Source organism: Urocitellus parryii, chromosome 6 (assembly GCF_045843805.1).
Source record: "Urocitellus parryii isolate mUroPar1 chromosome 6, mUroPar1.hap1, whole genome shotgun sequence".
NCBI lineage: Eukaryota > Metazoa > Chordata > Mammalia > Rodentia > Sciuridae > Urocitellus > Urocitellus parryii.
In genome coordinates, this window is record NC_135536.1 from 75,524,123 (window position 1) to 75,537,277 (window position 13,155).

The following is a 13,155-nucleotide window of genomic DNA, read 5'->3' on the forward strand; positions in this document are numbered from 1 at the left end:
TGCATTACTAACCATTTGCAGGCCTATACCAAATGAAGCCTTCTTTTCTTTCCTATATGAACAGGTTACCTTACCTGGTACCTGTTGTCTTTCTTCTTCCTACACCTGAGGAAACAACAACTTGGCACCATTATTGGTTTCTTCTTTAATAAGCACAATCTTTAACTCTAGGATAAAAATCCATGTGGCAAGAAGACTGAAATTTTTTACATAACCAAACTGTTCATCTTTCAACTGTCACTTGGAATTCTGACTAATGGGTAGGAAGGGGTTAAAGAAAGGTAGAAATGAAAAACTAGAAAAAACAATATCAGATCATAAACTAGTACCAGAGATCTTAAATTGGCATCACAAAAAGATTTTGTCTCATCAATAATTCTTTTAAATAAATCAAAAAAGTGCAACTATAAAATTTAATTTCCACAAATGATATGAAATTTTATATCAGAATGGTAATTCCCCTAAAAGAAAAGGAAAATTTAAGGCTTATGATTTCAATCTTATCTGATGATGGAAAACACTAGTTTTAGTAATGATAGATATTTACTGTTTTTTGAAGATTTACCTATTTAAACACAGGTAAGAGTTGCCAGCATTTGGATAATTAGAATACCGGAATTCTAGGTGAGGTTCAGAAGTTTTGAAGCATTTGTTTCACCTCTATAAAGTTAATTTTAGAAAGTCTAAAAGTTTATAAGTTGAAGTAGATATCACAAAAATCTCAGATAATAGAGAGAAACTAAATTCTGCTATTCTAGGTAAGAATTAACACCCCAAAACGTTACAAATCATATTTTGTCTAATCTGAACCACTAATGTTGCATCTTTTAGCTGGTATTTTATACTACAAATTAAAAATAGTTCCAAACTGTAATCAGAGACTACAGGATATACCCAGATTTCAGAGATGGTAATGGGTGAGGGGAAGTCTTACAAATTGACAGAGTATTATATCTTTCCTAAGCTATACCACAACAAAGGGAAATAAGAGACTTAAAATAACACTTAAACTAAATTTAAATGCTCCTTAAACATTTTTTCCTCTGTTACTTCTAGTTTGCAAGGATCAAGCATATAAAAGAAATAAAGAATATACAAAGAGAGGGGAATACGTGAATTATTCGACAAGCAAACATGTTAAAAATAATTCCAGTGGCACAGCTACTTACGTCAATTCAATACTTGCATAAATGTGGATTTTAAAATAGAAAAGGACACATGCATCTGCCAAAAGTAGAGCTATCATTTACAGTAGCTTAAATTTCAGCTTCTAATAAAAGTCCATTCCAAAAACTTATGCAAAGTTTCTATTCTATTGTGTCGTCTTTTGAGAAAGAGAATTTTAATATTTATTTTTTAGTTATTTTTCGGCGGACACAACATCTTTGTTTGTATGTGGTGCTGAGGATCGAACCCAGGCCACACACATGCCAGGTGAGCACGCTACCACTTAAGCCACATCTCCAGCCCCCTGTCGTCTAACTTTTGATATTAAATATCAAAATTTTCTTTAAAAAACCCTAATTTTAAAGAGTTAGTTACATGAGAGAAAAATATGAAAAGCCAGAGAACAGACAACATTGAGCCCTAGTTTATAGAACAGTGTTTATTCAAAACTGCTATGTTTTTTTTTTTTGTTGTTGTTGTTGTTGTTCATTTTTCCTTTTGTTGGTTTTTGCAGGACTGGGAACTGAATCCAGGGGCACTCTACCACTGAGGTACATTCCCAGCCCTTTATATTTATTTTCAGTCAGTGTCTCTCTAAATTGCCCAGGCTGGCCTTGATTTAGAATCCTCCTGCCTCAGCCACTGGGATTAGACATATATAACCAGGCCCTGCAAAGTTGCTATAGTTTTCATGGCTTGCTATAAATATAGAAAGAAGAGTGATGGTTTCTGGGGGTGGGAAAGAGATGAAAAAATAAATATTCTAATAGAAAGGAATAAAGGTTTAGATACCCGCCACATGCAAAGCATTAGACTAAGCATTTTAAAATTAACAAATTTATGATGTAAGCGTGATCTTAGTGTGAAAGACTTGGAACAAGAGGTATCTGAAAAACTAAGCAACTTGACCAATATTACTCCGCTTTTAAGCGATGGTAATAGGTTTCACATCCGTTCTCTTTTCAATGAACCATGCTGCCTAGAAGAAAAAGTTGAGGCTCCAAAACTGTAAGACAGGACTTTTTCTCTATTTTTATATAAAATTTATGAGTAGATTAGCATTAGCTTCATCTCACAGAAGAAAAAGTTTAATTTAGAAACATGATAAACACAAGATAAATAGAAATGCAACTAAAAAACAAGTTTAAGCAAAATTTCTCAACTAGTGAGCTGGTTACTAACTAAGAAGAATCAGATCTTATTATGTTTTGAATAATTCTACCTTATAATTCATGAAAAGTCTTACCTGTTCAGAAAGAAGAGTCTGTAGTTTCTGAACTTCTAATTGTAATGCTTTGTTTTGGTCATTTAGAATCTGGAACAAAGAATCTCAATTTACCAAGTTTTTCAAGGAAAAAAAGTAACAAAGGAATCATTTCAATCTTTTTTTAACAATCACACTCATATTATATATACTCTTAAGTACTCACAAAGAGACAGATGAACTGCATGCTGATGTAAAAATTCAGATCTCACTGATTATAGCCTAGCAATCAGATACTCAAATGGATTGGCCATGACCAAAAACTAGCACTACAGCAACAGTGGAGATAGATAGAACAAATATAAAACACCTGCTGAAAACTGCCCAGGAAAGATTGGGGCAAAATAAATCTCAAAAATTCATTACAAAAATAGATAAGACGGAATCTAGCACAAATTTTAAAAAAAAATCTATGATATAATGATATAATCTATGATATAATTTAGTTCCATAAAGAAGAAATAAACTATAGAAATACTGTAGAAAAAAAATTCTGTAGAGAGCAAGTTCATATAAAAAGTAGTATTTCTAGATTCACTACAACTGAAAATTACACAAGGCTATTCTAAGAAAACAGTGTAAAAGTTTAATCACACACCTTAAATTCTTCAATTTTGTTTGAAATTTCACACTGTAGCTGCTCTTCCAGCAATCGTATTTTATCATCCTTAATATGAACACTATAGGAAAAAAGCATCAATTAAAAACACTTCACATTCAAAAATTTACATGACCTATGTACACAACTATCAGTTGTTAAGTAGTAACATTTTTTACAACAACTATACTTCAACATTAATGTATGAATACATACAACAACAACTTAATCACCTTTTTTGAATCTTCTCTAATTCATGTGCTGCAGCAGCCTGTGTTTGGAATAAAATAAGAATTTTATTTCTCAGGAAACACTCAAAACTACTTAAGTTTTATTTTCTATATTTAATGTAAAGTAATGGCAATATCACACATTTCTATAATATGTTTTACAGTCCAATATTTTTTATTTCTCCCTGATCTATCTTTACCCTAACAAAGGAGTTGTCCTCTTTAAATGGAAAAAGGCTAAAACAAGGTAGCTAAAACTCACTACTATAATATCTCAGATATGATCAAGTCATCAGATCTAACATTAATTTCAACATGATAGTAACATCTAGGTAGGTTGTGAAGAGGAGGCTTTCACAAACACATCACACAGCCAAACACAACCATTAATTATTTACACAAATAAAACCTAAGTTCACAGTACCAATGAAAATAATAGACAAAAATTTGAGATAAATGTTCAAAAGCAAAAAAGGTCTACCTGCTCATTTGCCAGGGCCTGTAATTTCTGTACTTCAGCTTTTAATAAGAAATTCATATTCTGTATATCCTAAAGAAAAAAAAAAAGAATACCATATTAAATATATTTAATATAATTAAATTTATGGCTTGAAGATATCTATTCTATTTAAGAATTAAGCAAAGGTCTCAAATTATAAGTATCCTAAATCAGAAAGAAAAAACATCAATAGCTGTTAGCATATTTCCCAACTTGCTGTGAATTATATCATGTGAGAAAAGCCATTTGAATTTTTTCTCTTAGAGAACTAAAGAGTATTTTATAGTTTAAAAAGGGATTACTTTTCAAAAGAAGTGGAGAATATTTTCCATATTTCATATAAATTCATACTGAGAAGAATCAGGGTAATTTAATTTAGAGTTCTGCAAAATATTGCAATCATTTATAAGAATTATTGTACCTTAAGTTCCTCCTCTTTACTTGCTAAATGATCATGTTCATTTGCTAAAGAGTCTTCAGTCTGTTTTATCTGCTTATCCTTTTCTGCAATCCTTTAAGAGAAAACACATTTGTACATTAATAAATATTTAGAAGTCACATCACAAATCAGAGGATGAAAAGCTTTTCAAAAAGGGTCATACTTATTTTCCCATATAATTATACCTTCTATTTCTATAATTCCTTTTCAGTTTACTAATAACTGTCTCATGTATTACTATAACTCCTTAAAATACATACCCCTATTTTAAAATTAAAGGTCAAAAAATTAAGTAGTTTTTAGCACGTAAGTCTAGCAATGTCAAACCAGATTCTAGGTCTACTGAAACCAACTGATCCATGTCTATGTAAAATTATACAGAACAAAATAATACTGAACTTTGTTTTGTGTATTCTACCAATAGGTACACCCAGAGTAGCTACAATTACTTCCTAGTTTTCTTCCACCACTCTCTCAACACAATTACTTCTTCCACATAATTTCCAACACATACCAAATGAAGGAAAGTTTCCCCAACTCTTTTAATGATGAACCTATAAAATCAGTACAATGTTTAGCCACCCAACACAAACTTAAGTTGGGAAAAGAAAACAAGGGCAAAAGTTGCTCTAAATCCAGTTCAGAGTATTTTCCAAACAGGTCAAAGTGTAATGTTAATCATAAGTGCCATATCTAACAAGTAACAGTTAGTGATAAATATACAATTATAAGAGAAGTGCAGAAAGGCAGGCTTACACTTTATGTAATTCTTCTGCTAGAACTGAAGCGGAGGTCTAAGAAAGAAAAAACATCGTCAACATAAAAGCACTTAAGAGAAAGTTTAAAAGCTGTAAAATAATCACAACACAGTTTAAAAAACTGTGGGAAATTAATGTATACAAAGTTGTTAAAGAAATATCTGGACCACATTAAGTACTCAATATTAAGAGTAGCTATCATTCTGAAAGCAAGTTTGATCAGCCAGTATTAGGGACTTACATAAGACATTTAGAATAAAGCAAACTGACAGGCCTGGAACTACATAATTGACAAACAACAAATACATAAGAAAAACTGCCACAGGGGCCATTTTTTATCCTGTGGTTCTTTTCTTAGCATTAACTTTTAATGAGCCACTTCATGATCATGATAACTGAGCAGATTGATTGTCTCTGCTCTATAGCTTTCTATATTTAATCCCTGATAAATTTTCTATATCTACCTCTCAACTGATAAAGATCTCAATTCCATTTGAGTTTGATAAGTCACATACATACATAACCACATTCTCTTTCCTATATTAAATATCTCTTGCCCAATTGATTATTGTTTATGATTTCTACCAATAAAGAATTCAGGGGGAAAAAATGTTTATTTGCTCCAAGTTTTGGAAGTTTTATATTAAAACAAGTTTTTAATATAAAAAACATTTTTTTTAAATAGAAAAAGATAAGATTTAAAAGCTAGTACTTTGGGCTATAAAATCCTAATACTTTTAAAGTTCAACTGAAATTGTAATTACCAGTGTGTATATTACATAAATAAGCACTTAGGAATTTTCACTTTTTTTTCTGTCATATCATATATACTATGAAGTCTACCTACCAATCAGTTATGTCAATAAAACAATGTTACCAAAGAAAAACAGGTCTCAACAATATCATTTCTTAAAAGTTTAATAAGTTTATCACTAAACTGAAATATCAATTTTAAACTTTTTTTTTTGAGGGGGGGGGTTCTTGTAAGATGGACAGAATGCCTTTACTTTATTATTTATTTTTACATAGTGCTATGGATCAAACCCAGTGTCTCACACATGCCAGGCAAGTGCTAAGCCACTGAGCTTAGCTACAGCCCTTAAACTGATTCTTTTGAAATATAATCTCAGAGTTATGGTTAACACACTGATACTTCCAATGGGAATACAAGGTTTTTCATGATTAGTATTTTGTGAAGACCTTTTACACATAAGCAACTCTACTAAAAACCATTTAGCCAATTCTTCCTATTTTGTGATTGGACTGAGGGCATATTTTCCCCATATGGTAAGAGCTCTTTAACCCCCTTCTTTCCAATTTGAATTTGGACTTCTTAATGTATGTAATCATCAGTGTTTGGCACTCAGTATCACCATTTGTTGACTCACTGAGGAGTCTCCCAACTATTAATCCAGTGCTCAGCCCTCAAAACATGCTCAGATGATTGCTAAAATGGGTAGGAAGCCACAAGAAAGCCATAAGCAAAAATAATACATCATTACCTGGGCTGCCATCTGGGAATGGAACTGTTGAATTTGAGCTTTCAAAGCCTCATTCTGCTCCAAAATATCCTTTCATAAATAGCAAACAGAAAGGAAAAAGTGTGCTATTAATAAATATCCCAACATAAATGAATACAATGATTTTTACAGGTTCTCTGTTCATCTTTAAAAAGGCATACTTAGATTCTTCATATTTAAAACAAGGATTAGACATACTATCCTGAGTTAATTTGTAAGATAGAACTTAAGGATGTTTTCTATTCCTTATCTACTACAAGTAACCTAAGACTTGTAGGATGAGCAAATCTTTGACACAACATATGCACTCAAAGATTAAGTTATATCCACCACCCCTTCAGAATTATATCGATGTATTATCTTCCTTGATTTCTTGTCTAAACACACATATCCTTTTTTTTTTAAAAGTAAAAACAGATACCTGAACTTGCATTTGTAGAGACTCTTCTTTGTTTACCCTTTTTTGTTCTGATTCCATTAACTGCATCAGTCTTTGCTCCAACTGTTGTTTTGATACCAACGTATCTGTAAGCTTACTATGCAAACTCTGTACTTCATTTTCTTTGGCCACAAATTTACTCTGTAAATCTGTAATAAAACATTACATCTCATGAAGGTCTCTTCCTTTGCCTAGTTCATGTTTAGTATAGGCACTATTTTCCCTAAAAAACTTTCTCAAATCCCTCCCATTTCCCCTCATAATACTCCTGCAGGTGCCACACTGCTTAGGGTGAACTTGTTGAAAATCAAAGAAAACTTGTTGAAAAGCAAAGTCCTCTGCTTCTCTTTAAACAAAGTGAAGGCAAAATGTGATCATAACTTGGCAGAAGGGCAAGTGCTCCAGAACCAAGAGAGGATAATGACAGGAGATGCCAAGTATCCTGAGAGCTGCCTCCCTGCCCTATACTATAAATGAGTCCAAAATGGGGAGAGAGGAAACCATCATATATATAAAGATAATACAAGGAAAGGAAAATGCACATGTGAGTTTGTGTGGGGTGGGAGGTGTGTGTGTGTGCATGTGCGCGCAACTGTTTTAAGAAAGGCAAGATGCCACTTCTATAAAAAGAACAATACAACTCAAAAGAGAACTCATGGATATTAAATGTGTAATAGTCACTTTTAGGATTAGATCTCAAAAGAGCATATTTCTTCATATCAACAACAAAAGTTAAATCATTGAATTAATGCCTTCAAAATTCTGTGGAGGCAATATTTACCAACCTAAAACTTGATAACCAGTCAAACCATCAATCAAGTATGAAGGTAGATAATAAAAACATTTTCAGATACACAGGACCTCCATAATTCAAGGGATTCTCACAGAGCTTTCAAAGATTTACTAAAGAACAATAGCAAGAAAGATGTCAATGACATAGGATCCAGAAAGAAGGGTAGAAAGACAAAACCAAGTCTCAGGAAGACATCTGTGGAGGCAACCAAGAAATCAACAAGTACTAGAATAGAAAGATTGAAGACTCCAGGAGGAATGTCACCAGGAAAAACCGGTAAGACTCTCTGTATACTATCTAATCCTATTGAAAGGCAGCAGATAGCAAGACAGGGTTACAGAAAACTTAACTATAAATGAAGGTAAATTTTTAAACAATGAAAAGATTAAGCAGGTGAAAACAAAGCAATAATTAGCTCCAGGAAATAATGTTCAAGAAAACAAGCACAGGTTTGATTGTTTTGGTACTGGGAACGGAACCCAGCAGTGCTTTACCACTGAGCTGAATCCCTAGTCCTTTTTATTTTGAGACAGGGTCTCACTAAGAGACCTTAGTGAGGTCTCCCTAATTAGCTGAGGCTGGCCCCAAACTTGCAAACCTTTAGCCTCAACCTCCAAAGTCACTAGGATGATAGGTATGCACCACTGCACCTAGCTCAAGAATCACATTTTAACATGCATCTTGGCTTAACATTTCATGATACAGTGATAATGATATAAACAATGAATACTGCTTTCATCAAAAAGTATACATAACCACATCAAGACAATGAGAGATAAATGGGAAGAATGAGTATCAATATTATGTTTGTTTAGAAATATGGAGTATCACACAAAGGTCTTATGACATAACGTTCTATCTATACTATTGTTTGGAACTTATATTCTAGCTAGCTCCCTCCTCCATGGGAGAAAGGAGTAATGGAGACAAATAACACACATAGTATAAGCTCTACTATCTCCCAGATGGATTCATCAAATTATGAATAAAGAAATAGTAAAAGTTAGCCTTTACTAAGTAGACAGCACTAACTGCAACAGTAGCGCTCTTGCTGTTTTTCTCTTTACAACATAGGAAATAAGCCTTTTCTTAGCAATAAAAATAAAATGAAGAGTTAATCAATGAGAACTTCAGAAAACAACCCAGCAGCTATGCTCCCATTACCCTATTATGTTCAATAATTTTGCCTACAATTTAATGTTTTGGCAAAGCTAGGAGGGTGCTTATTTTTAAAAACCCTAACATATGTCAAAGAAATAAAGACAATCTGAAAGGGCAAACACTACTTTTTGAGCCATAACCAAAATGCCAAATTATACTTTCTTCACAGATGGAGAACAAAGGAAATTTACCCAAAATTATATACTCAGTTCACATGTATGCCTCGTTCCTTCCCCTTACCTTGCTGGGCTGCCTCATGTTCTGCTGTTCTCTTCCTGATGTAGCTTTGAACTTCTTCCCACCTTCTCTCAGCTTCTTGTAGTTGAACCTTGATATTTCAGAATAGACAAAGGAAAAAAAATCACCATCAACAAAAGAATTCAACTTTAAAAATACAAAAAAAAAAAAGCATCTTCTACCTTTAGTGTTGTATCTCAAAACTGTTTACTACATTTTAACAACATTTGAACAAAGTAGGCAGATAAGTAAACGGCTGTCATACTGTACTTATCAGCCACAGACATCCTATCCTCCAATATAGAGGATTAAGAGTGAAGGTTATTTCAGAAACTCAATATTTGTACTGTTGGACCAAGATAACTACTACTATGAACATATCTGATCCACTTAGCTATGACCTACTTTCCATTAATCTTTCTTCAGCTGATAAGCTTCCCAAAAGATGGTATATTCATTGTTAAATTTCAGTGAAACCCTAAAATTCATATTTTGAGATATAATATTTATTGTACAAAACTCCAATTATGACAATAATCACTAATGTCATTTATCTATTTATCCATAACTGTAGAGAACAGATTTCCATATCTATAAATGCCTGAAGCAAATCTCCCAGCAAAACCAGTCTTAAATAAAAAGACATTTATATCCACCTCATGCAAGTTCCAAGAAAATTTCAAGAAAAACAAGTTATACTATTTTCTACACTCAATTACTATTCTCAAAATCTATGAAACCCCTACTACTCTGGAAATGATCTCAAGGTATGATTGTGTCACTGATCTAGGTGAGAATCTGTCTAATAGAGTAGATTACACTGAACATGCACAAACTGAACTATACTTTCAACAAATCCCTTCTCTCGATAAGAGGAGGAATAGACAAGTCTCATCTTTCCACTCAATGGGTATAGGCTCTGGAGTGCAAATGAGAAATGAATCTGCCACTTCCTCAGTCAACCTGAGCTACCCCAGCCATCTCTTCACAGTAAAAGCACCTCACGATACCAAGTGTCATTCTGATGTCTGAAGACACAGTACATAATTTCTGTACATGAAAGCTCAGGTATAAGCCATTGGAGCAGTATTTCATCTTCTGCTCAAAACAAAACAAAAAAAAAACCACCATCTATTCCAATGCTGGAAGAAAAACAGGTTTTATTGGACTTACTGATGAAATTCAAGTAACAGAAAATAAAAGTACTGTTAGAGATAATTTTAACTACTTGATTTTTCCTTACACATCTAGACCCTAAACTCCAAATATAAAATAAATTTTTACTTTTTAATACTTCTGAATTAGCTCATTTCCTTTTTTATATCTTCAGTCTTTAGTTTCAAATTCAAGCCTATATTCAATTCTTTCATGAAGGCACATGCTTCTGTACAGGCAGAACACATAGACAATGTGTCCCATAAAGGCTCAAACTATATTTTTCAAACCTATATACATATTTAGGTCAACAAATACTCACACTATTCATGAAATGATAAATAAAATCGGTAATCAATCACCTTCAACTGAGTAACTGCTTGCTCTGCATTCTTCTTTTGGACTTCCTCTTGCTGTAGCTTTCCTGTCTTCTCAGCCAGCTCATTCACCAACCTAGCATAATCCTGGCGCAATTTATTGAGTTCTGCAGACTGCCTGAAAACAGTAACTGGATTAGGAATCTTTCATTATTATAAACTCATGAAGAATATACAACATATTTTACATTAGTTTTACTGAACTAGTAAGTCTACTTGTAAACAAATGACAAGGAACACAAGTAACTACTTACAATGAAATTTGGTTGATTAGAATAGCTAAATATTTGTAACAACAATTACACAAACTCTAAAATCACTATAAAGTATTATGAGAAATGGATAATCACAAACTCATGAGCATGAGTAGACAATGTCACCTCAAACGGGTCTTCTGAAAATCTATTAAAACCAACCAGTTGGCCAGGCATGGTGGCACACACCTGTAATCCCAGAGGCTCAGGAGGCTGAGATAGGAGGATTGCAAGTTCAAAGCCAGCCTCAGCCACTTAGCAACTCAGTGAAACCCTGTCTCTAAATACAATACAAAATAGGTCTGGGGGTGTGGCTCAGTGGTTGAGTGCCCCTGAGTTCAATCCCTGGTACCAAAAAAACAACCAATCAGAGTACTTATCTGTGCAAACATACTACTAGATTTTGTGCTAGAATGGCTCTGGAACCAACTATATCCTATCATAAAGAATATGCCTTCACATACACATTCTTTAGCTCCACCTTAGGGTCACTGGATCAAAATCTTTTGGAGGTAGAACTCAAGAATATGCTTTTTTCATTAGCATGCCAGATGCTATTCAGAATAATAAAATTTAAGAACTACTGTATTATGGAATAGATAATTTAAAACAAATTCATAAATTTGTAAGCTATTCCACTGATGATAGTAATTATCATACATACAACTTTAATTAATATATTTACATGATATATATAAATGCATATTATGCTATATCTAATACATAAAGTTTATACATAGCTGAAGTTCTTCAAACAGCAGAATTATTGTTTTTTAAAAAGTAACACAGTTTTAGAAGCAAATGTAAAAAACAAAAGTCTAACTGATTACTATCAAACACACATTTTTGACAATCCAAGAAAACACTCCACCACTTAATTAAAAATAAACCTTTGGAAACATACTTGCTTTCCAGTTGGTTTGTAGTGTTGCTAACAGCATCTCTCAGTATACCATTTTCCTGCTTCAAGTGTGCTATCTCTGCTTCCATCTGCTCACGAACTTGCTGAAACTAATTATTTTAAACATATTAAGATTTTTTTTAAAACATCAAAAGAGCTTCCTTTTTAAAGATATTCTATTGTGATGATAATATAAAATGTATCAATAATGAAATCGAAATCATTCTTTTCAAATGAACATATTTAAAGGAAAAACTATTATTTCTTACTGATATATGCAAAGCAGAAGCTGCTATAGTATTTAAGAATACAAGCAGTTGTTAGTTAATATATTTGAAATACAAAATAAAACATAGTTCAAAACTAATAACTGACTTAAAAATTCTTTCCTACCCAACGGATTCATATAGAAATAAGCCTGCCCTCTCTTAGAATATGTCAATTTTACATTTGCTATATTTTTTAAGTATTTAATAACCTAAAGTTTAAAACCGGAATATTCAAAAATATTGTTACAAACTGAGCCATAATTGAATAGATAACACAAAAATCTACTTGCTAAAATATTCTGATCCCTACTTATTTTTATTGTGGTAAATATAAAATGTACTATATCTTAACCATTTCAAATGCAAAGTTCAATGGTATTAAATATATCCATTCTATCAGGCAACCATCACTACCACTCATCTTTGTAACTCTTTTAAAACAAAGCTCTATGCCCTTTAACCAATAACTCCTCATTAATCCCTCTCCATGGCAACCATTACTGTACCTTTTTTCTGGTATCTAATTTTTCAATTTCAGAATTTTAGAGTAAGGAGATAAAGAACATTGACTCAAATATTCCCATAAGAATGTCTTAATTTAGTGTGAAAATATTCTTTAATTAAAATAGTTGCTGATAATTTTATTAGTAATTCGGTTAAAAGAAACTAATGTATGTATTTATATATTTCAGAATCTATATGGAATCTATATCCTGACCTCTAGAAGTAATTAAGTAAAAAATGATGAACCGCTTACACATCTTAGACCTTCAATAAAAGACACTGCTTCAAATATCTGGTTAACTTTCAAACAAATAGTAAATAGGAATTAAGAAAAGATCACCTAAGGTTAGGAAAATTAGTTCTTTGATAACCTCACTGATGGGGAACAGGAAGTTAAAAGAGTAGACCAAATAAAAGCTAGACACAGTAGACAATAACAATCTCACAATAGTCTCACTCATTTTTGTTTTCAGTGACATTTTGGTGGGAAACAGTTTTAACTTTGACAGCAGTGAAGAATATTTTTTAATTAGCCTATTATAGTTATACATATTACTGGAGTTCATTCTGACATAATCATACAAGCACTG

The 13,155-nt window shown here is 32.5% G+C and overlaps 1 protein-coding gene across 12 annotated transcripts in view; it reads right to left on the bottom strand.

Annotated features, from left to right (window-relative positions):
- Positions 1-13,155, bottom strand: part of Ktn1 (kinectin 1) — a 105,562-nt gene that overhangs the window by 41,249 nt on the left and 51,158 nt on the right. For all 12 annotated transcript variants that reach the window (XM_077800059.1, XM_077800062.1, XM_077800060.1 and 9 more), the window contains 11 exons: positions 11,796-11,902; positions 10,623-10,755; positions 9,109-9,196; positions 6,897-7,063; positions 6,458-6,526; positions 4,954-4,991; positions 4,180-4,270; positions 3,741-3,809; positions 3,263-3,300; positions 3,030-3,111; positions 2,414-2,482 (listed from right to left, as the gene is read on the bottom strand). In XM_077800059.1, the coding sequence (XP_077656185.1) occupies positions 2,414-2,482; positions 3,030-3,111; positions 3,263-3,300; positions 3,741-3,809; positions 4,180-4,270; positions 4,954-4,991; positions 6,458-6,526; positions 6,897-7,063; positions 9,109-9,196; positions 10,623-10,755; positions 11,796-11,902 (951 nt within the window). The remainder of the gene's footprint in view (positions 1-2,413; positions 2,483-3,029; positions 3,112-3,262; positions 3,301-3,740; positions 3,810-4,179; positions 4,271-4,953; positions 4,992-6,457; positions 6,527-6,896; positions 7,064-9,108; positions 9,197-10,622; positions 10,756-11,795; positions 11,903-13,155) is intronic.